The 24670-nt window shown below is 44.8% G+C and overlaps 1 protein-coding gene across 7 annotated transcripts in view; it reads left to right on the forward strand.

Moving 5' to 3' along the window:
- The window catches only part of PLEKHA1 (pleckstrin homology domain containing A1), a 712942-nt gene that overhangs the window by 397137 nt on the left and 291135 nt on the right, over positions 1-24670 (forward strand). For all 7 annotated transcript variants that reach the window (XM_086922967.1, XM_086922963.1, XM_086922965.1 and 4 more), the window contains exon 10: positions 2718-2781. In XM_086922967.1, the coding sequence (XP_086779093.1) occupies positions 2718-2781 (64 nt within the window). The remainder of the gene's footprint in view (positions 1-2717; positions 2782-24670) is intronic.

Raw genomic sequence — 24670 nt, forward strand, 5'->3', positions numbered from 1 at the left:
AGCCAAATATGTGATTGTTCTGACATAGATACTAACAATTGCTTGGGAAGGGCAGTTGGTAGCAGCTTTGTGCTTTGCTAACATAAGTGGATGTGCTCCACAGGATGTTCCAGCAATGTACAAGCCTTTTGCATGGTGAGAGTAAAGTCACTGCACACTTTCTGGGTCTTTTGACTCCTGCCAAGCAGTTCTACTCCAGTTCAAAACATTCAGAGCCTATTCGAACAGGTTGGCGTATAGACAGCAACTGTCTCCCCTACCATTACAGCAGTCACCCACAGTCCTTTCAAGGCTGTGGCATGGTCTGCCCCTTCCCTGTGGCAACAGCCACAAAACCACTAGTTAAACAACAGGGGGTGGTGATGGACAGAGTTTCTGAATTAAGCAGAATACTCCCACCCAGTCAAGAGATCAGGGCTTAATCCAACACCATTTTTTACCTCACTGCACCATCCCAGCTCAGAACCTGGCTATATGCAAATTAGTCTGTCCCTGGCCCAGTGCATCATGGGAACAGGGCAAACCAAACTACCAAGCCAATTCTTTCACTGGGAAGGAAACAAGCTTCCGGGGACCGGTTTCTGGCATTTCAGCCGTCTTCAGCCCGGCTTGCTTGAATACTCTCACCCAGTCAAGAGATCAGGGCTTAATCCAACACCGGTAGCTTGTTTCCTTCCCAGTGAAAGAATTGGCTTGGTAGTATGGTTTGCCCTGTTCCCATGATACACTGGGCCAGGGACAGACTAATTTGCATATAGCCGGGATGGTGCAGTGAGCTAAAAAACGGTGTTGGATTAAGCCCTGATCTCTTGACTGGGTGAGAGTATTCTGCTTAATTCAGAAACTCTGTCCATCACCACCCCCTGTTGTTTAATTATTTTGTCCACCATAAGCGTGGCAGGGTATACTCAGACGTGAGTCCCTAGCTCATTGCACCATCAGGATTCAAGCAAGCCGGGCAGAAGACGGCTGAAATGCCAGAAACCGGTACCCGGTACCCGGTAGCTTGTTTCCTTCCCAGTGAAAGAATTGGCTTGGTAGTTTGGTTTGCCCTGTTCCCATGATACACTGGGCCAGGGACAGACTAATTTGCATATAGCCAGGTTCTGAGCTGGGATGGTGCAGTGAGCTAAAAAACGGTGTTGGATTAAGCCCTGATCTCTTGACTGGGTGAGAGTATTCTGCTTAATTCAGAAACTCTGTCCATCACCACCCCCTGTTGTTTAATTATTTTGTCCACCATAAGCGTGGAAGGGTATACTCAGACGTGAGTCCCTAGCTCATTGCACCATCAGGATTCAAGCAAGCAGGGCCGAAATGCCAGAAACCGGTCCCCGGTAGCTTGTTTCCTTCCCAGTGAAAGAATTGGCTTGGTAGTTTGGTTTGCCCTGTTCCCATGATACACTGGGCCAGGGACAGACTAATTTGCATATAGCCAGGTTCTGAGCTGGAATGGTGCAGTGAGCTAAAAAACGGTGTTGGATTAAGCCCTGATCTCTTGACTGGGTGAGAGTATTCTGCTTAATTCAGAAACTCTGTCCATCACCACCCCCTGTTGTTTAATTATTTTGTCCACCATAAGCGTGGAAGGGTATAATCAGACGTGAGTCCCTAGCTCATTGCACCATCAGGATTCAAGCAAGCCGGGCCGAAGACGGCTGAAATGCCAGAAACCGGTCCCCGGTAGCTTGTTTCCTTCCCAGTGAAAGAATTGGCTTGGTAGTTTGGTTTGCCCTGTTCCCATGATACACTGGGCCAGGGACAGACTAATTTGCATATAGCCAGGTTCTGAACTGGGATGGTGCAGTGAGCTAAAAAACGGTGTTGGATTAAGCCCTAATCTCTTGACTGGGTGAGAGTATTCTGCTTAATTCAGAAACTCTGTCCATCACCACCCCCTGTTGTTTAATTACAAAACCACTAGTGGCACATGCCAATCCAATGTGAGACCGGATTTAACATTTCTTCCCAGGTTAGCAATACATCATGTCTTTCAGATGTATCTTACAAACTGTGCAGCAGGGCTATGCCTTACGTTTTCTTTCTGCACCACCAAACTTACCTCCATGTCAGAGAGGGTTTCAGAAGTTTACTTGTCCATTCTTCTTCCAGAGTGTTTGTCCAATGGAGGTATAAAGAGGATATTGAACTTTGAAAGAGGAGAGTGTTATTATTGTTGTTTTTCCTTGTGCCATAAAAGGATTGGGGGGAGGGGGTCTCCGGTGACCGGTTTTGGACATTTGGCCTCTGAATGCCTTTCTGTTGAAGCTTATATTCAAAATGCTTACTCTGGCCCAGAGCCCGTCTACCCTGCGTCTGACCTAGGGAACTGAAATGTGTCTTTGGACTTGCAGGACACATATTTTCATATACCCATTCTCCATTCCCACAAACTTTACCTGCGATTCAGGGGAAGTGTACTTGCCGCAGTCAGTCACAGGCAATGGCCAACCTCTCACCACCTACTTGAACAATTATTGTGTGCTAGACCTTGCTGCCCTGTGAGAGTCAAATGCTATTTGGGAATTTAACACTTGATTCGAAGTAGCAGTGCGTTAGATTTGGGGGGCCATGACACCACCAGACCGTAAACTGTTACATTTTGGACCCAGCGAGATTTACAGGTTTGCAGCATTGTCATCTTCCTACTACAATCTTTCTCTCTCTTGTGCCAATCAGCATTCTGAATGCCTTAGATATCATCTCTTTTCTTACAGTGACATCATGATGAGGGATAACCTCTTTGAAATTGTGACGACTTCCCGTACGTTTTACGTCCAGGTATGATTTTCATCTTCGTTTGTTAAGGTTGGCTGCATAGTCAATGCAGAGGCAATACTCAGATCAGTGCATTTCACAATTTCAAACACTGAGGGCCAGATGTAGGACCTGCTAAATAGCGCCTCGCAAATTGTGTGGCGCTATTTGGCATGTACAACAGTGTGTTTAACACTGTTTGCAATTCCCAATGGGGTTGCAAATTGCAAGGCTTGTGTACATGAATGAGCGTCTCACAATTTGCGAGCCCATTGGGCTTGACAAGCCCTCCCACGGATGGTGACCTGCTGGGCTCAGCAGACCACCATGTCTGAGACTGATTTTAAATAAAGCTGCTTTTTAAAAAAAAATGCAGCCCGTTTTCCTTAGGGAAAAACGGGATGCATTTCTTAAAAAAATTAAACGTTTTTGTTTAATTTCTCGTAGGCAGGCAGTAGTACCTGGGACCACTACCTTCCCTTAAAAAATAATATTGCATGCATTTGCAAAGGGGAAGGGGACCCCTTCCCATTTGCAAATTCATTACCACCTACTTGAAGTAGGTGGTAATTTGCGATTGTTTTGCAACCGCAATTGCAGTAGCAAAACATTGGTTCATAGCTTTGCAGCCTCTGTTAGGAAGAGAATGTCCCTTCCTAATAGCGAGTCTCAAAACAGTATTTTGCGAGTCGCAATTTATTTGCGACTCGCAAAATACTGTTTGTACATGGTCCCATGCTTTTTAGCGTCCACAAACTGGTTTAAGACCTGTTTGCGCCCGCTAAAAAGCGTTGTACATCTTGCCCTGCAACTCTTATTCTAGACCAGTCATAAGTGGCACATCCATGTGAAGTTGTATGCTGGCCCGTCATCACTAATGTGTGTTTGTGTGTGCATATAAACGGAAATCCAAATATTTATGGTGTGAGGAAGGCCATCCCACATTTATTGTATTGTGGTCATTTTATATGTTTACATTCTGGTCATAAAAGAGATTTGAGAGCTTAAAGCAGTGCAAGGTTGCGCCACCCAGTGAATTATAAAAAGTGAAGCCCAGAGTGAAAAAGGTTAAGAGTACATTTAATTTCTATATTTAAACAGAAAATTAGTAAGAAAATGTATAAGCAAAGATCCTGTCTTCTGCAGATCAGTAACGAGAATGTGTGCACCATAGGAAATATGTTCTACTGTGGGCTGTTGCCTTATGGAACATGGTTACTTTACAGATAGTGCTTACAGTACACATCAGTGTCTCAGGTGGAGTAGTTCATAATGATGCATTCTATTGGTATGTAGTAAGTTTTTGCTAGATATTGTGAGAACAAGAATAGCAGAGGCAACATCCAGCTTTTCTAGGTTTCATGTTAATGCTTTGTGATAGAAGCCTATCTGCAAGAGACCATTAGTTATAGATGCCTTACCTTAGAATTACCCCCAGGCGTCAGACTGGACCCGGTGAATTTTTCTCTAGCACTACCCCTGCGCGTCGTTCGACTCTGCATCCATTGTGGTCACCGGCATGATGTCGCAGTGTCTACTTAGACACCGCCCATGTGCACTGACGTCAGTTACTTCGTTTTCCGCAGCAGCCAGCACAGATCCGGAGAGAGCGTGCCCCTTGGTGAATTTTTGAATAAACATTTTTCGACGTCTTTTCGTAGTGTTCGACTCCTGGTAACACGAGGGATGTCCCATTGTTGGACCGCCTTCAAGCCTTTTGACTCCTGTCACAAGTTGATGTCCGTCACGGATCTGCACCTCGTGCCTGGAACGCAACCATGACCCATAGTCATGCTCCGACTGCTGGGCCATGAATCCGAAGTTTTTGCGGCGGCGTTCCCAAAAGCTCTTGGAGGCCCGGCAGTCCGCTCCACGTTGTTCGAGGTCCTGGTCTCGGGACCGGTGCGGAGCCACCACCATTCGTCATCGAAGTCTTTGCACTCCTCGGGTAAGTCGAAGCACAAGAAGAAGGCGAAGAAGCATCGTCGCTCTTTGCCTTCTCCCTGTCCGTCAGACAACGCTGTACCCGGAGTGGGGTTGCTCTCCAGCTCCGTCTTCGGAGCCTGCTTCTGGGACAGCTTTGCGCTTTCCGCCACTCCGTAGGTGCACCTACGGGGCCCACGGACTCGGCTGGGGGATCTGGGCCTTCGGTGACGGCAACTCCGGCGCCAAAGGGCCTCCGAGGATCCAGCCCTGGATCCGGATCTGCACCGGTCGACCTCACGGTACCTTCCCTGGCGCAGATTTTAGTGACTACGCCCTCAACGCCGGTTGTGCCCTCAACCGACGTAGACACTAGCCTTACCCCCGATTTGGACCCAGACGTCGGTACTGGTGCCGTAGGGTACTTTTGTACCGCTGTTAATCCCTGGCGTTCCCTATCACCCTGAGTGGCAGCCAGAAGAGGGTGAGGAGGACTGCTGACCAGCTTGATGAGCCGGACTGGGGAGAGGTGATGCCAGTGGTCTGGATACCTCCCCAGACCATGGCATGCTCTCGCCCCCTACTGAGGCTATGGAGGAAGGAGCTTCTTATGCACTGGTGTTGCATAGGGCGGCTGAGGCCTTGGGCTTCCAATGGTGGCGGTCAGGACTAACCTCCTGACAGAGGTAATTCAACCGGCAGGAGCCTCTTCGGAGCCCCTGCTGCCTTTTAATGAAGCTCTCACAGACATCCTTCTGAGCACTTGGTCCAAGCCCAGCACAGGGTCTCCTGTGGACAGGATTACTCGATGCCACCGCCCGGCCCCAGGCGACCCTGTTTTCCTCTCCCAACACCCCACCCCGAGAGCTTGGTGGTCCAAGCCTCGTCTTCTAAGGGAGCATTCCCTACTGCTCCCCAGATAGGGAATCCAAGAAGCTGGACCACCTAGGGAAGAAGATGTTTTCTTCCGCCAGGTTAGCGCTGCGGTCGGTGAACACTGCATGCTTCTTGGGCCGTTATTCCCATACAGTCCACCCTACAGATCCAATGTTGCCGAACCTCGCCTCAACTGAGACCACAGGCGTACTTGCCGCACCTGCCGCACCACGCGTTCTTACGTGGCTTTTCACTACCGCCATTACCTGGCGCTTCTACCCAATCTCCAGCGCAGAAGCCTTCTCACTCAAACTTGATCGCTACACGCCCATCGGCCGCCACAGCTCATCCGCTTTGGCCGCTCTAACTGATACCACAACCTACGAATATTATTCTTGGGGCCCCCACGGTCCAACCGCATCTTGTTCTTGATGAAGGATTTCTCGTCGACTCTGCGCCACCCCCAATGTCCTCCCGTTCTAGCACATCGCATACCCCAGACCGGGTTGGAATTATCACCGGTTACATGAGGTCTGCTCTCCTACTTCTTCCAACTCGGAGCAGCCCTGAAGAGTCTACTTGTGACGAAATACGTGTCAGCTGGTTGTTTGGTTCAATACAGTCGTTGCCTTATTCTTATAATAAAAGAAAAAAAATTCAAAACCTACACTGGTGTCGACCACCGCTTTTTCAAAATTGTGAAAAACATTTATACTAACTCTATAATACCCTCACCACGTGTGCCCAGGACTGTGCTCATAGTGTGGGATACTGTTGCGCATGTGCTGCGGCAAGTACCCGGAGGAGGCCCAGGCCGTTCTCACCTGCGCAGTGGCAGAGGGTCAAGACGCAGCTAAGTTCGCCATTCAGTGTGGGCTGGATACCGTAGACTCTCTAGGGAGAATGGTTTCCACCTCAGTAGCCTTGCTGCGCTAATCCTGGGTGAGGACATCTGTTTTCTCTGGGGATGTCCAATCCACCCTTTTGAACTTGCCCTTTAATGGCCGTCGCCTGTTTGACGACAAGGCGGACTCAGCACTCTGGTGCAGACGTGGGCCCCAGCGACCAAGGTCTGGGGTCCAGCGGGCGGGCCAGTCCACCCATGCCCCCCTGCAGCAGCCTCCAAACCCTCCTAGTCCGACGTTTCAGGGCCACCAAAGACCAGTGAGCGACAGGATTTGCCATCACCCCCCCCCCCGCCACTGGCAATACATCGCGTCACAGAGGTGGGTTTTGTAGGTAGTCTGAAGGGGCTACTCCCTCCACTTCGAGACTACCCCTCCCTCCATGCCACCAACACTCCATCGCATGTCGTAGGATCACTTGGCCATTCTCCGCCAGGAAGTTGCAGCTCTCTTGGCCAAGGGAGCTATCGAAAGGGTCCCTGTGCCAGAAATAGGTTGTGTGTTACTCCCACTGCTTTCTGGTACCAAAGAAGGACAAAGGCCTCATCCTATCTTAGACCTCCGGGCCCTCAACTGCTTTCTCAGGAAGGAGAAGTTCAAAATGCTCATGTTGGCTCCGGTCCTGTCTGCCCTCGATCCCGGAGACTGGATGGTTGCGTTGGACTTTCAGGACCACTATTTCCAAATCCCCGTCCTGCCAGCCCACAGGCGTTCACTATGGTTCACAATAGGCCACAAACATTTTCAGTGTACAGTGTTCCCCTTTGGCCTAACCAGTGCCCCTCGGGTGTTCACTAAAGTGATTGCGGTGGTCTCAGTTCATCTGCGCAGATCAGGGGTTCCAGTCTTCCCCTATCTCGATGACCCAGACTGTTGTCTCACACCTCCAGATTACGACTGACCTCCTGCACTCGCTGGGGTTCGCTATCAACGTGTCGCAGTCTCACCAGATTCTCTCTCAGAAGCACCTTTTCATCGGCGCAGTTCTGGCTACAGCTCGGTTTCGGGCTTATTCTCCTGATCTGCGAGTCCGGGATATTCGGGCTATGATACCGATGTTTCAACCTCTATCCTGTATTTCGGTGAGATTGACCCTGAGGCTGCTGGGCCTCATTGCCTCCTGCATCGGGCTGGTGGATCAGGCCCTGTGGCAGTATGCTGGCTCTGCACTGGGACCTGAAGTTGTAGCTGGGCATAGCATCCGGGGAATCTTTCCGATGTCGTCAGGATCTCGGAGGGCACTGCACGTCAATTATAGTGGTGGCTCACGGACCAGAATTGGGTCAGCAACAGATCCCTCTCCCTTCCCCAACCAGAATTCACAGTAGTGATGGATGCATCACTCCTGGCATGGCCACCTGGGAGTGGCGAAGATCAGGGGTCTCTGGCGGAGTCCCGTCTCCACCTTTTGGAGCTCTGGCCGATCCGTCTTGCAGTGAAGGCATTCCTTCCTTCTGTCAAAGGAAGAGAAGTGCAGGTATTCAGACAATACCACCGCCATGTGGTATAGTAACGAACACGGCGGGTGGGGTCGTGGACCCTATGTAAAGAGGCCCTTCACCTTTGGACATGGATGGAACATCCGAGCATATCCCTGGTTGTTCAACACCTAGCAGGTTCCCTGAATGCCAGTGTGGACAAACTCAGCCGTCGGTGCATGATGGATTACCAATGGCTTTTTCACTCAGAGGTGGTGCAAGCTCTCTTTCGGCAGTGGTAAGAGCCTTGGTTAAATCTGTTCACCACTGAAGAGAACGCGCGTTGTCAGCAGTTCTGTGCGTTAGAGTTTCCAAGGCAGCACTTGCTCGGCGACACTTTTCATCGCAAGTGGAATTGCAGCCTCCTGTACGCCTTTCCGCCTATACCACTTTTGCCCCGAGTGCTGAAGAAAATCCAGCACGGCCGGGCCAGAGTCATTCTGATGGCTCTGCACTGGGCAAGAAGAGTCTGGTACCCTGAGCTCTTGAGCATGGCCATCGATCCTCCGATCAGACTGCCTCTTCGGAGGTTCTTCTGTCGCAGCAGCTGGGGACGGTCCTCCACCCGAACCTGTCCAGCCTCCACTTCCTTGCGTGGAGATTGAGCGGCGCCAGTTGACAGCTTTCGACCTTCCTCCCGAAGTCTGTAATGTCACCTTGGCAGCCAGGCATCCCTCCACTAAAATGGAATACACCTGTAGATGGAACACTTTTGAGGCAAGGTGCACAACAAAGGCTGTGGATCCCCTTTCTGCCCCTATTCAGAGGTTCTCCTCTTCATTCTATCTTTGGCCCAGCAGGGTTCTGCTCCGGGCAATCTTAAAGGCTACCTTACGGCAATCTCTGCCTTTCTGCTTCTTCCTGATCAGCCTTCTCTTTTCAAGTTTCTGATTATAAATTTAAAAGGACATTACCCTACTCTTTCCTCCCTCTCCGTTCCTATTGTCCCAGTGGGACTTGAATCTTGTTCTTACTTTCCTTATGTGTGCTCCCTTCGAGCCACTACATAATTGTCTTTTTGTCTTCTTACCTTGAAGACCGATTTCCTGCTTGCCATCACATCTGCTTGCAGAGTGAGTGAGCTTAAGGCTCTTTCCTCCAAGCCTCCTTTTTTTACAGTTCATCCGTACAAAGTGGTCCTTCACAGTAAGACCTCTATTCTGCCCAAAGTGGTTACCTCTTTCCACATAGGTCAGACTATCTCATTGCCCACCTTCTTCCCACCACCGCACCCTTCCAAAGAAGAGGAAATACTCCACCGTCTGGACCCAAAACGTGCGCTGTCCTTCTGCCTTGACTGCACTTAAGATTTTTTGGTGGACGATAAACTCTTCATGGGTTATGTGGGCACCAAGAAAGGTCGGGCTGTGCACAGGTACCATCTCTCAATGGTTTATCCTATGCTTCAAAATCTGCTAATCTTTGGCAAAAAAGGAACCTCCAGTAGAACGGCACGCCTATTCTACCAGGGTGACAGCAGCCTCTACTGCTTTGGGGCGTGGAGTTGTGTTGCTTGACATCTGCCAGGCAGCTACGTGGGCATCCCTGCCTGGATAGTTCGCAGACCCACCTCCGGGGTCATTGCTGGGATATCTATTCTAAGGTAAGGAATCTATAACTAATGTCGCTTTCAGATGAACAAGTTACTTACCGTCAGTAACGATGTATCTGTAAGAGACATACATTAGGGAAGTGGGTTCATTTGTACAGTTGGGTATGTGCGTGCATGAAAGTCTGTGTGTGGTGAGTGCGCGTTTTGACACTGCACCCGCACTTAAAATGCTGGTCCTGGCATGATATTGGTGATTCCTGGTGAAAAGTTAGCTCTGCTGCAATGGATGACAATTTCTGGCAACTTGCTAGTCCTGGCACAATAGTGGTTATCCTCAGTAACATGCTTGACCTCGCACGGTGGTGATAATTCTTAGAAACATGCTGACCCTGGCACATTGTTGATAGTTAATGCAGACATGCTGGACCAGGCACACTGGTAATGTTCCCCGACAATATGCACATCCTGCTACAATGATGATAATTCCTACATAAATGGTGCCACTGGTTCTAAAACAAAAAACACTGTTATTCCTGTGAGCACTCCGTTTGTGCATTCAGACTTATTTATTTTCACTTTATTCCAAATTATTCACCAAATTTGTGTTTTTTCATATGTGCAAAGAGGGTCATTACTGGGCTCCGACAATTTCAATGCAAGCACGCTCCATGCATGGTAGGGGTTTCCCCGTATATTTGACTACTCCGGATGTATCAAATGATGACGTGTCTTTTTTGGTGGATACATATAACTGCACAACACATCCCTCACCTTTAGAATATTCCCAGGGGACAGACCTATCATGGATTTCTTATCACAGCCCTGTGCTCCTATAGGGGGTGTCATGTGGCTCTGTGTCGACCCCTCTCCATCCCGGAAATGACGGCTTGAGCCACATATACTGAAAAACAGAAAGGGAGGTCTCCTCACAAATCCAATGTCGGGACGAGGAGTAAGGGGAAAACAAGAAATCAAAACAGTCCCTATCTTTAACTTGAAAAGAGGATAATGCTATCCATAGTATGCCACCATAGCTCAAGAGATCCTTACACTTAAATCCACTCCAGTAAATTATATACACAATAAGAAAACAATTGGGGTAAAAATTATGAACAATTTATTATAAAATATACAATGTCAAGTTTCGATTACAGTGCCACAATGTAAAATATTAAAAAGAGTGTCAGCACCCTACCAATGGTTCAATGGTGCACATATGATAAACACACAGAATCAGAATTAAAAAGCAGTTAGCTATTAAAAACAAGTTGTCGACGCAGCGTTTCGGTTTTTATGATGACACCTTCATCAGGACAGGGTTCTATACAATAAAGAAACACAGTATTAAAACATTTTCTTTAGAACACAACTATATCGTCACTTTTTTGCATTCTACCCATTGCTCTTGTCTACATTTGTACAGTTTATCAAGTTCCTTCTATGATGGAGCAGAGAGACACACTTCTCATGGATACATTTTATTATACTAAGGCAAAGTGATCAGTGAAACACATTTTCAGAAGATGCATGTTGTACTGGGGCACAAAGGACAGTGGCAGCTAGATCTCTTGAGCTATATTGAGAGTTCAATAGTGGTGAACTTCGAGGTGAGTTACATCTCGAGTGGCAATAAACCTATAGGAACAGTCTACAACTATTCCTACTTATGTTATATATGAGGCTGGGGATTTTTTACTTACTTTAAAAAAATAAACTCTGATCACTTTAGAGACTTATTCCTCTGTATTCAATTCGAGGAGGGAGTCCTTAACTCATCACAGGACATCATATACACGAATGGATGTAAACAATCAAAACATCTCTGTGTCTGAAACTACAAAAACCTTACTTCAAATTCATATCTTTATTAGTGTAGGGTCTCTGTACATATTAGTACTATAAAGGTCTATTAATTACCTTCACTTTGTCATGGAGTTTTCTTTATATGAAGGAAAAAAGGAGCCACCGTTATGAGGGACTTTTTTTGAAGTTCCTTGAAAAAATTTAAATCATGGGGTGTGTCAATTTATACTTCTATTCAAAAAGTTAAGTTATTTAGTTAGCAATTGCATTTCTCCATAAGTGTAGAGCACTTACCCTTGGGTACAGGGGATCAGCCTAAAATGTAGCACGTGACTGGATGACGTCAAGTTCTTTTTAAAAAGTGCTGTTTTATTCGTTAACTCTGTTCGGGGGTCTTTTTCTCAATTTACCACCCTGGAAAAAACATATATTGGTGACGGATTAATCAATTCCCGGCTCATTTTCACATATTCATCAGTTTCCGTCATGTATAATCCTTAAGGGAACAAGCCGTGTCACGACTTTGAGCACCTGGTCTATTCATTGTTCGTGCATCAAGACTTTAATTTACGAGTGCCGGTTGACTGATCCAACACGGTTGGTTAAATTTAGTTTAACACATGCGGAGTTATTGCTGCGTGTCTTAAAATACTCTTGAGGGTTTTATACAGTTTTCATTACACACAGGTTTTTTTTTAAAAGAAACTCGTATTCTATTGTGATACCCCCGAGACCCATACGGTTAGTTCCCGTTTTCCTATCACTGTGGGTCACAAACTATCCACAAGATGACACCCTAACGCGGTCTCAGTCCACGATTGAGTGGCGTAATCGAGATGAGACCATAAATTCGGCCGCTCCACATGGCTAGAAACAGGAGCTGCTTCGTCAAGTACATCTATAACGACAACATAGCGAGATTCCTCAATAAACTCTTGCGCTGTCGTGTGAAACTCCCTGCTATTATGGGTGCTCTCTCGCTTACCTTTCGTCCGGTATTCGGCCTCCCTGCTCCTTTTTCCACTCCTTTTCGTCAGGTTTACAGATACACACATCCTGTGTGTTTGTTTGTATTTAAGTATTTCCGGTTCGCGCGTTTTGAATGAAAAACTCGCGAGACCACTACGGATCCTTTTTACGTGTTGTGGTGTGCGACTCGTATGAAGAACTACTGTGGTAGTTTGTTATTGATTTAATCTATTCTACTGCTATGATGTTTAGGGTTCTTTCAAGGCGTTGCAATATAATACTACTTTCCTCATTTAAATACCCGCTCGAGTTTGAGGAATCAACTAACTGGATTTATCTGTACATTCACTAATTCCCGTCCTCTTTTTAATCACTAGTTCTAATATTAATGTCACTTCTTATGTGCCACATTTTGAGGGAATAAATGATCTAGAAGGTTTTTAGAAGTACAGTCGCATAAAAGGATCTTACAGTCATTCATAGAATACGTTCCCAGTCTTCTTTATTGTTCAACCCGTTTCTCACAGTGTTAAAACGGGACATGAAAAATTGTTCTCGTTTTTTTCTTTTAAGGTCAATGTCTCCTCCTCTTAAATTCATTTGGATATTCTCAACTCCACACCAGGACAGGACCTTAATTGTGTGGTTGGCCTCTTGCCAGTGGTCAGTTAGAGGAGCTCCTCTTTTTTTTGTCCGGATAGCTGATTTATGTTCTGTAATTCTTAGTCGAATTTCTAGACTTGTCTCTCCTATATACATTAAATTACATGGGCATCTTATCAGGTATATCAAATTTTTGGATCTACAATTCATGAATGAATTTATTCTATGTTTTACCTTGTTTTGTTCAATATGATCACCTTTGATAATGTTTTCACAATTACAGCAATTTCCACATGGAAAAGTTCCAGTGGGAAGGGGAGCATTATTTATACTTGGTTGTGTGATAGTAGGAACCTCTCTATATGTATGTACCAAGCTTCTCTTTAAGGTAGGGTTACGTCTAAACGCAAACATCGGTTTTGACACTTTCTCTTTATTTGGTTTATTTACAAGATTCCAGTTACGGTTTATTATATTTTTGATTTTATTGCTAATACTGCTGTAGTTGGTTACAAATATTAGACGTTTTTCCTTTTGTTCATCCTCTTTTTTTGAGAACAAATTGTCTCTATTAAAATATTTGGCTCTTTTATATGCATGTTTAATCATGCGCTTTGGGTAGCCTCTTTCTATGAATTTATCATTTAAAACCAAAGCATGTTTCTCAAAGTCTCTTATTTTGGTACAGTTACGTTTTAATCTTAAAAACTGCCCGAACGGTATATTGTCTTTCTGGCATGGCGGATGGTAACTTGAGTAGTGGAGCATAGTATTCCTATCAGTCTTTTTAGTAAAAAGCTCCACTTGAAGTTTTTCTCTTCATGTTTAATGACAATATCTAGAAATTCACATTGATGGGTATCATAGTGTGTTGTGAATCTCAAGTTAGGATCTCCCAGGTTCAGCCATAAAATAAATTCCTTGAGAGTATCCAGGGGTCCTGACCAAATAAAAAAAACATCATCAATATATCTGGACCACTCAGATATATTCTCAAAAAAAGGAGCTAATGGATTAAAAATGTGGACATTCTCAAATTGAGCTACATAAAGACAGGCCAGACTGGGAGCACAGGTGGCTCACATGCTGGTCCCCTTTATTTGTTTATAATACTCTTTATTAAAGATGAAAATATTGTTTTTAAGAACAAGACTAACACAGTCAATGATAAATGTTTCTTGTTGATTAAAATCTCTATCCACCGGGCAGAGTAATTGTTTAATCATATTGATAGTGCTGTCTTGTGGTATATTTGTATACAGTGCCTCGATGTCGAGGGTCACTAAATACTGGGTCTCTGGATTAAAGGGTAAGGCTTCTATTTTTTGAATTATGGCCCCCGTATCTTTAATATATGCTCGTTGTTTTATGACATATGGTTGTAAAAAAATGTCTGCGTATTTGCTGAGTGGTTCAGTTAATGAGCCAATGCTCGCTACGATGGGCCTCCTGGATACTCTCAAGGAATTTATTTTATGGCTGAACCTGGGAGATCCTAACTTGAGATTCACAGCACACTATGATACCCATCAATGTGAATTTCTAGATATTGTCATTAAACATGAAGAGAAAAAACTTTAAGTGGAGCTTTTTACTAAAAAGACTGATTGGAATACTATGCTCCACTACTCAAGTTACCATCCGCCATGCCAGAAAGACAATATACCGTTCGGGCAGTTTTTAAGATTAAAACGTAACTGTACCAAAATAAGAGACTTTGAGAAACATGCTTTGGTTTTAACTGATAAATTCATAGAAAGAGGCTACCCAAAGCGCATGATTAAACATGCATATAAAAGAGCCAAATATTTTAATAGAGACAATTTGTTCTAAAAAAAAAAGGATGAACAAAAGGAAAAACGTCTAATATTTGTAACCAACTACAGCAGTATTAGCAATAAAATCAAAAATATAATAAACCGTAACTGGAATCTTGTAAATAAACCAAATAAAGAGAAAGTGTCAAAACCGATGTTTGCGTTTAGACGTAACCCTACCTTAAAGAGAAGCTTGGTACATACATAAAGAGAGGTTCCTACTATCACACAACCAAGTATAAATAATGCTCCCCTTCCCACTGGAACTTTTCCATGTGGAAATTGCTGTAATTGTGAAAACATTATCAAAGGTGATCATATTGAACAAAACAAGGTAAAACATAGAATAAATTCATTCATGAATTGTAGATCCAAAAATTTGATATACCTGATAAGATGCCCATGTAATTTAATGTATATAGGAGAGACAAGTCGAGAAATTCGACTAAGAATTACAGAACATAAATCAGCTATCCGGACAAAAAAAAGAGGAGCTCCTCTAACTGACCACTGGCAAGAGGCCAACCACACAATTAAGGACCTGTCCTGGTGTGGAGTTGAGAATATCCAAATGAATTTAAGAGGAGGAGACATTGACCTTAAAAGAAAAAAACGAGAACAATTTTTCATGTCCCGTTTTAACACTGTGAGAAACGGGTTGAACAATAAAGAAGACTGGGAACGTATCCTATGAATGACTGTAAGATCCTTTTATGCGACTGTACTTCTAAAAACCTTCTAGATCATTTATTCCCTCAAAATGTGGCACGTAAGAAGTGACATTAATATTAGAACTAGTGATTAAAAAGAGGACGGGAATTAGTGAATGTACAGATAAATCCAGTTAGTTGATTCCTCAAACTCGGGCGGGTATTTAAATGACAAAAGTAGTATTATATTGCAACGCCTTGAAAGAACCCTAAACATCATAGCAATAGAATAGATTAAATCAATAACAAACTACCACAGTAGTTCTTCATACGAGTCGCACACCACAACACGTAAAAAGGATCCGTAGTGGTCTCGCGAGTTTTTCATTCAAAACGCGCGAACCGGAAATACTTAAATACAAACAAACACACAGGATGTGTGTATCTGTAAACCTGACGAAAAGGAGTGGAAAAAGGAGCAGGGAGGCCGAATACCGGACGAAAGGTAAGCGAGAGAGCACCCATAATAGCAGGGAGTTTCACACGACCGCGCACGAGTTTATTGAGGAATCTCGCTATGTTGTCGTTATAGATGTACTTGACGAAGCAGCTCCTGTTTCTAGCCATGTGGAGCGGCCGAATTTATGGTCTCATCTCGATTACGCCACTCAATCGTGGACTGAGACCGCGTTAGGGTGTCATCTTGTGGATAGTTTGTGACCCACAGTGATAGGAAAACGGGAACTAACCGTATGGGTCTCGGGGGTATCACAATAGAATACGAGTTTCTTTTAAAAAAAAACCCTGTGTGTAATGAAAACTGTATAAAACCCTCAGAGTATTTTAAGACATGCAGCAATAACTCCGCATGCGTTAAACTAAATTTAACCAACCGTGTTGGATCAGTCAACCGGCACTCGTAAATAAAAGTCTTGATGCACGAACAATGAATAGACCAGGTGCTCAAAGTCGTGACACGGCTTGTTCCCTTAAGGATTATACATGACGGAAACTGATGAATATGTGAAAATGAGCCGGGAATTGATTAATCCGTCACCAATATATGTTTTTTCCAGGGTGGTAAATTGAGAAAAAAAGACCCCCGAACAGAGTTAACGAATAAAACAGCACTTTTTAAAAAGAACTTGACGTCATCCAGTCACGTGCTACATTTTAGGCTGATCCCCTGTGCTCTACACTTATCGAGAAATGCAATTGCTAACTAAATAACTTAACTTTTTGAATAGAAGTATAAATTGACACACCCCATGATTTAAATTTTTTCAAGGAACTTCAAAAAAAGTCCCTCATAACGGTGGCTCCTTTTTTCCTTCATATAAAGAAAACTCCATGACAAAGTGAAGGTAATTAATAGACCTTTATAGTACTAATATGTACAGAGACCCTACACTAATAAAGATATGAATTTGAAGTAAGGTTTTTGTAGTTTCAGACACAAAGAGATGTTTTGATCGTTTACATCCATTCGTGTATATGATGTCCTGTGATGAGTTAAGGACTCCCTCCTCGAATTGAATACAGAGGAATACGTCTCTAAAAAAACGAACTCTGATCACTTTAAAGTAAGTAAAAAATCCCCAGCCTCATATATAACATAAGTAGGAATAGTTGTAGACTGTTCCTATAGGTTTATTGCCACTCGAGATGTAACTCACCTCGAAGTTCACCACTATTGAACTCTCAATATAGCTCAAGAGATTTAGCTGCCACTGTCCTTTGTGCCCCAGTACAACATGCATCTTCTGAAAATGTGTTTCACTGATCACTATGCCTTAGTATAATAAAATGTATCCATGAGAAGTGTGTCTCTCTGCTCCACCATAGAAGGAACTTGATAAACTGTACAAATGTAGACAAGAGCAATGGGTAGAATGCAAAAAAGTGACGATATAGTTGTGTTCTAAAGAAAATGTTGTTTTAATACTGTTTCTTTATTGTATAGAACCCTGTCCTGATGAAGGTGTCATCATAAAAACCGAAACGCTGCGTCGACAACTTGTTTTTAATAGCTAACTGCTTTTTAATTCTGATTCTGTGTGTTTATCATATGTGCACCATTGAACCATTGGTAGGGTGCTGACACTCTTTTTTAATATTTTACATTGTGGCACTGTAATTTAAACTTGACATTGTATATTTTATAATAAATTGTTCATAATTTTTACCCCAATTGTTTTCTTATTGTGTATATAATTTACTGGAGTGGATTTAAGTGTAAGGATCTCTTGAGCTATGGTGGCATACTATGGATAGCATTATCCTCTTTTCAAGTTAAAGATAGGGACTGTTTTGATTTCTTGTTTGAGCCACATATAAGCACTGCCCAAATGCGCTGATGTCAGTTCCTTTCTTTCCACTTCTTCGTACCCTAATCCGACGCTAGCCCCTAACTTTTTATCAAACTTCTTCCCCAGAGTGCAAGGGATCCACTGGCTTCTCGGACGACATCCAGTTGTCATGTCACACATGGATATCCCTTTTGACGAGTCTCGCCTATTCGGAGAGAAGGCCACTCCGCCTTAGAGTTCTTTAAAGAAAGTAGAGCCAGAGCACACTCCCTTGGTCTTTCCACAAATGCAAAGCAGGATTCCCAACAGTTGCCCCTTTAAAAGCATGCCATGGGTTTTGCTTTTAGGCAACCCCAAGGCCCACCACAGAACAGCAAGCAGCCCTGTCTTTTCAGGTGTGGGATAGGGGATCTAGCAGACCGTGTTCAGGCCCGCAGGGACAGCGTACCACTCAGTCACCTCTGGCAAGAGTATAAAAGCTGCATTAGTTTGCCCATTAGTATCAGAAAATCACTCCGTGAGAGGCAAAATCAATCATTTCATCTGGAAGGTGGCAGGCCATAACGTTCAACATGGGTGTTCTGCAGATAGTTTAATGATGCTACTTCCTCCTATTCCTTTCTGACCTGAAACGTCTTCCACCTGCATCAAAGGAGTACCACTTGTCCATTTTGATGCAGGTTGTTAGGCTCTTTTGGTTAATAGAGTCCTAGAGGGAGTACTGGACTCGTGACTTAGAACTGGATTTTACTCCCATTATGTCCTTGTGCCGAAAAAGGATGAATGCCTTTGTTCTATTTTAGATATTTAACCTCTAAATCTTTTCCTGTGGAAGGACATAATCAAGATGCTTATGTTGGCCCAGATTCTATCTGCCCTGGATCCAGGAGACCTGGATGGTAGTGCTGGACTTGCAGAATGCCTGTTTCTATGTTCCCATCTTGCAGGCACAAAGGCGCTACTTGGGGTTCAAGGTGGGCCATGAGCATTTTCAGTTTGCTGTGCTCTGTTTTGGCTCCAACAGTGCACGTTGGGTGTGGTTGCACCACATCATGGCAGGTTGTGTGTACCATTCATCCCCTGCCTCAACAACTATAAATGGCGGGCACGTCGGTAGTGGGCAACCCCCAGGCGACAACAAACCTCGTGAAATCCTTGGGGTTCACTATCAAAGTGCCGAAGTCACACCTGACTACTTCACAGAGACTCCCTTTCATCTGAGCCATTATGGATGCAGTGCCTTACTAGGCCTTTCCTCCAGATCACAGCCCAGGACATTCAGGCTATGATCCAGATGTTTTAGTCTCTACCCTGGGTCTCAGTAAAAGTCGCTCTGAGGTTTTTTGGACTATTGTCTTCCTGCATCCTGCTAGCCAACCCTGCCAGGTGTAATCTGCACGCTCTATAGTGAGACCTTAAATCTCAGTGGACCCTGCACCCAGGGAAATTTGTCGGATTCCATCCAGGTGTCGAAGTAGACTGCAAAAGATATGCTGAGCTGTGTGCTCGACTGCTATTCTCCCACTGGCAGACCCCATCCTGACCCCACCCAGGGCTGTCAGTGGTGACAGGTGCATCCCTACTGGCTTGAGGAGGTAGCCTGGGAGAGGTAGAGATCAGAGGTCTGTGGCCGTGACCCATCTCCACATTATTTTCTTTTTAATCAAATCTTTATATTAAACCAATGTCCGATACATATTACACAGCACAATTCTGACCTTATTTGGATATACATACAGTAAGAGGTATAATACTTTGAGCATATAAATTAACAATTGTTCAGGATCTTATCCACTTGACCCCACAAGAGCTCTTAAGAGTCCCCATTCCCACAATCTTCTAAAAAACGCGCTAATCAATCTCCTCATTAATTTGTTGGTATTTTGGGCCGTTCACTTGGCATTAACAGCCTTCCTATCATCATTGAAGGGGAGTCTGGTTCAGGTACTCACTAACAACACCACTAGCATGTGGTAATGCAAAAAGTAGGGCAGGGGTAGGGAAGTGGTCCTGGGCACTGGGCAAGGAGACCCTCTGCCTCTGGAACTAGCCGAATCATATGGGCATTTCCCTGTTTGTTTACCACACGCTAGGTTCTTTAAATATCATTGCAAACCAACTCAGCCGGCAATGCCTAGTGATTTCACATTTGGCAGTTACTTCGAAGGTGGCACATGGCATCTTCAAGCAGTGGGAAGAACCCTGGCTCGATCTCTTCACCACCTTCGAGAACTCACAATGGTAACTCTTGAGGGCTGGAGTTCCCAATACGGCTCTCTCTCAGGAACTCATTCCAGTCTAGAGTGAAGCGCAAGGGCTCCTGTGTGCCTTCCTGCCGCTACTTCTCCTACCCCGAGTTCTGAAGAAGATCAAGAACGACTCTGCCCAAGTCATACTATCGACTCCAGATTGAGCCAAGAGAGAGTGGAACCCTGAACGTCTGAGAATGAGCAATTGCCCTTCAGGAGGATCCTCTGTCACAGCAGCATGGCAGGGTTTTATCGATAGTAGTTGGCTGCTTTCAAGATTCCTTCTGAAGTAGGGGATGTCATGCTTGCAGCCAGGCGTCATCCTACAAAGTCTGTTTCTATTAGACACTGGGGCAAGTTTTTATTGGCATTTTTAGAATCACAGTTAACATAGTATTGAAATTCTGGTAACCACAAGGAGAAACATCTTGTAAGTACCACTCCCTCCTTCCCTCTGGCTACAGCATAATCCCAGCACATTTAACCAATATTGTGCATTGATGCAGTATACCTGGGCCGGTGCAATAATGATGGTCCACTAATATCGGTTACACAACATAGGCTATATTTCTTTACTCTAATTCATTTTTATAACCCATCTTTTCCTTTCTCAGATTTCTATATATCTACGTTGACTGCTCATCTGGAGGAGCCATCAATTCAGAGAGCATTGCTGAACAGGCCTGCAAATAGCCAGCTAGTTTAATGTCTTTGCGTGTTTTGTGCATAAGGCGTTCATCTGCATTCACCCACTCAGACATGTCTCTCAGCAAGCCTGTTAAGTTAGGCGCTATCAGTGAGAGCCAGCCCATGGCGATCCTGCGCTTTGCCAGTACCGGCCCAGGATGAGAAATATTCTGCTCAGTTTTTTCCTTTTCTTAATGCGCATATGCCCTAGCAAACAGTGGCTCTCCTCCCTGGGGATCTTCCATCCAGTGACTACCCAGCGCAGCAAGGACCACCTTTCAGTATTCAACCAAGGCCGAACATCCCCAAACCATATGTATAATGTCTACACTTACTCCCCTGTAACAGGGGAACCCAGGGGAGTGCCATGGGTATATTACATGAAGCATCTTAGGCATGAGATTAACTTGATATATTATATTATATTGCAGTAATTCAAATCGCGCATTGGTAGATGTGGACTTTACTCCTTCATGTATGCCCTCTCAGTTCTTCTGGGAGAGGGGTGTCTAAGATCCCCTGCCACTTGTGTTGCCTTAAGAGCTCTTTCAGGGGAGCGTCTTCCCACAGAGCCCAATAGATACAGGAAATCTGCCTCCTTCCACCAGCCATGACCAATATTGTATCTAGTGTTTGGGAAATCTGTGGGGAATCTGGAAAGGGCGGCCTTATTTTACACGCTGTTGCTGCGATTTTAGCGAACTGAAGGAGCTGTCCCAATCCCAGTTGAAATGTATCAATGGTGTCCTCTAGGGGTATGAACCTATCCTCTGGGTAGAGGTATCGCAGAGTAGCACATACCCCCGCCCTCCATTTATCAATGGACATGGTTCGTTCAATAAGTCTAAATGAGCGTAGCATCCAGATGTTCATGTGTGGCACAGAAAGAGCCCTCCTCAGCACTGTATTGACCACTTGGCCAGGAGCTTCGTTTCCAGGGTGAAAAGTAAGGGCAATAAGAGGCACCCCTGTTGTGTCCCGACTCAGAGTGAAGCATCTCGACATAGTGCTCCCCACTCTCACCAGCGCCGATGGAGCACAGCATAGTAATTGCACCCATTTAATATAGGAATCCCGCAAGGCTGATAAAGCGCAGTACCTCCTGTAGAAATTCCCAGGACAGGGAATCAAACGCTTGTTCGATGTCAAGTAGCGCCAATGTATACTGGGACAGTCTCCTCAAGTTACAAAGGGTGTTCCTATGAGGGATAAACCCGCTCTGATCTTCAGCGATCAGCTGGTGCATGTACTCCAGCAGATGGTGGGCAGTACTTTACTAAGTATTTTTACATCTGCATTGAGCATTGATAAAGGGCAGTAGGATTTCACCTCTGTACCATCCCTGACAGGTTTGGGGAGCCTGACGAGGAGTGCCTCCCTCATGTAGGCAGGGAGTATCCCCCTTGTTATATGCTTCATTGTATACTTACAGCAGCCAGTCAGCCGTCCTCCCCCCGGTCTCCTTAAATAAAATTCTGCTGGCAGGATGTCCCCTCCAGAGGCCTTGGCTGTCTTAAAGCTTTGTATCTTGGCCATGATTTCTTCCCTGGTGATGGAGACATCCAAACAGTCTTCCCCTCCCGCGACAGGGCAGCCATTTGAATATCTGTTAGGTAATTGGTCCTCATCTGACTGGTACTATCTGGTGGTACACTGTACATCCCCTGCAAATTTTGTACAAATACCTCTGTGATGTCCTTCTGTGAAATGTGTGGAGTCGTTGCAGGCCAAACTGTTGGACGTTTTGTTGTTAGTTTTATCTTTGGGCCAGTAAGGACTTGCAGTTTATCTGTTGGCTCTTTTGGTGTTTTTGCGTTTATCGGGGCAACCAGCCTTAATAGAATCTCGTGCTGTGATGTGATTTCTCAAAGGTGTACTCCACATGTTTCCTCCTAAACCCTTTGTTCTGCCACAGTGGGACCATATTTTTTGAGCCATTGCACAGCTGTTCTCTAGGTCTCCTGACCCCGAAGCTGGCATTTCTTAATGTGATGACTTCAAGGTGAGTAAGCTTCAAGCTCTGTCTGTCCAACTACTCTATACTATCTTAATTCCAGCAAACTAGTGATGAGGACTAGAGCAGCCTTTCAACCAAAGTTGTTCCTCCCTGTCATGTCGGAAACGCCATCATACTTACGATGTTCTTTGCTCCAACTCACCCCTCCTAAAAGGAGAGACTCCATTGTTTGGAACCCGGACGAGCGCTGAGCTTTTACATTGATTGTACCAAAGACCATCAGATATACAGTCAGAGCTCTGTGAGGTTCTCTGGGTCAAAGAAGTCAAGGCTGTGCATAAGAAGACTTTATGCATGTGATAGACATCAGCATTAAGGAAAACCACGCATTGCCCTAGATGCAACCTCAAGAAGGATTTTTAGGGTCCATGCCACAAGGGCCTAGGCTGCTAGCACTGTACTGCTGTGCCGCCTGCCTGTCCTGGATATTTCTCAGGCTGAAACGTGGCCATCAGTTCCCAATTTCTTGAAGCATTATTATCTGGGCAGCCAGGTCTGATGAGAAGGACATTTTGGCTGTTCTGTCTGGTAGGACTCTTTGGTCGGAGTCATTCAATACACCCACTAATTGTGGAGGTACAACTTTGATACATGGGATAGTCGAAAGTAATCTGCAATTATATAGAGTATCCACCAGACACAAAAGTGTTACTAAGGGGAAGAAACGTATTCTTTTTGGCCAGTTCATCTATACTCCATACTTTGTGTTAAGTTCTTGTTTTCTTTATTCATTTTTATTTTCATTATAAAATCTTGGTCTGTAGTTCCACCACTTAAATAGTTTTAACATCAGTATTGATATTGTGATCCTCAATGCATTTCGGACCAGATTAAAGCCCTTTGTCAGGTGACAATTCCTTAAGTTGTGAAACCAATGAAACAGTGCATAAGCATCTCACCTAAGGTTTAAATACATTTGTATGAACATTACTATTTTTTTTAGAGTGCATACAAAAACAAAATAATATACTTTCAGAAAACGTCTTTACAAAATTATTTTCTGATAGAGACTTATAAATGCAGATTCCTCCCCTTAGAATATCTGGAAAATCTTGAGCGTACCTCTGCACGCTGGCAAATGGTTTCGATTGGCTCCGTGTTGGCATAGTCTACATTGGAAGTGATGTTGTGGTGCCCTTATAAGCAATACCACAGCGCACCTACATCTTTTCTTTTTGTGCCAGCTGTGAAGATCCAAAGAGCTACATCCATCACTTATTGACCTTTTTTTTCGACATTTTTGTTAACCCGTTTTCTTATATTTGCTTGCAGTGTGCCTACTGGTTTTAAATCTTGTGAGGACTGCCACAGACAAAGTGCTAGTGTTGAATCCTCACTTGGCTTGTCTCTGGTGATTGGGGAAAGGGGGGCACAAACTGAAGGCCTGCGCTGAGTTCAAGTTCATGGACCTCAAGATGATACTGAGTGGTCAATGAAGCTCCTTGCGGCATGGCAGTAAAAGGCCCCACACCGATCTTGGGGCTGTTCCCACGTACGCTTTTCTCAGTTCCAGACATCCTCTTCGAAGTTTGGTAAGTGGAAGAAGCGCAGATACAAGTTGTTGAATCGTTCTCTCGCTTCCTCCTCCTGACCTCTTCCTTCAAGGCTCCACTGAACACTCCACCTGTGAAGCTGGTTTCAGGCCTTGCTCCGCTCTTTCCAGAGATTCCTGAGGCCGAAGCGACTTCTGCTCATTTTAAGGACTTATACAATACCATTGATGCCATCTTTTGGGCCACTGACGTTCTCTGGTGTGATTTCGGGCCCCATGGAGCTGAGATGAGTGTAAGAAACTGGGTTTTTGTTGCAGTTGCCCCCAGACTCACACACACTTTTTGATCCCCTTTTTAGCTACTAAGGGCCCGATGTAGGTGGCAAATACCGGTCGGAAACGGCCAAAATCGGCCGTTTCCGACCGGTATTTGCCACTTTGAGATGTAGGGGGCCAGTATTTATTCGGTATATTTACCGAATCGGTAAATTTACAGAATCTGTAAAATACCGAATCGGTATTTTTACCGATTCGGTATCTTCCAGATGTAGGTGGGACTCTTCTGAGTCCCACAGGCCTTTCA

The sequence above is a fragment of the Lissotriton vulgaris genome, chromosome 5 (assembly GCF_964263255.1).
Source record: "Lissotriton vulgaris chromosome 5, aLisVul1.2, whole genome shotgun sequence".
Lineage (NCBI taxonomy): Eukaryota > Metazoa > Chordata > Amphibia > Caudata > Salamandridae > Lissotriton > Lissotriton vulgaris.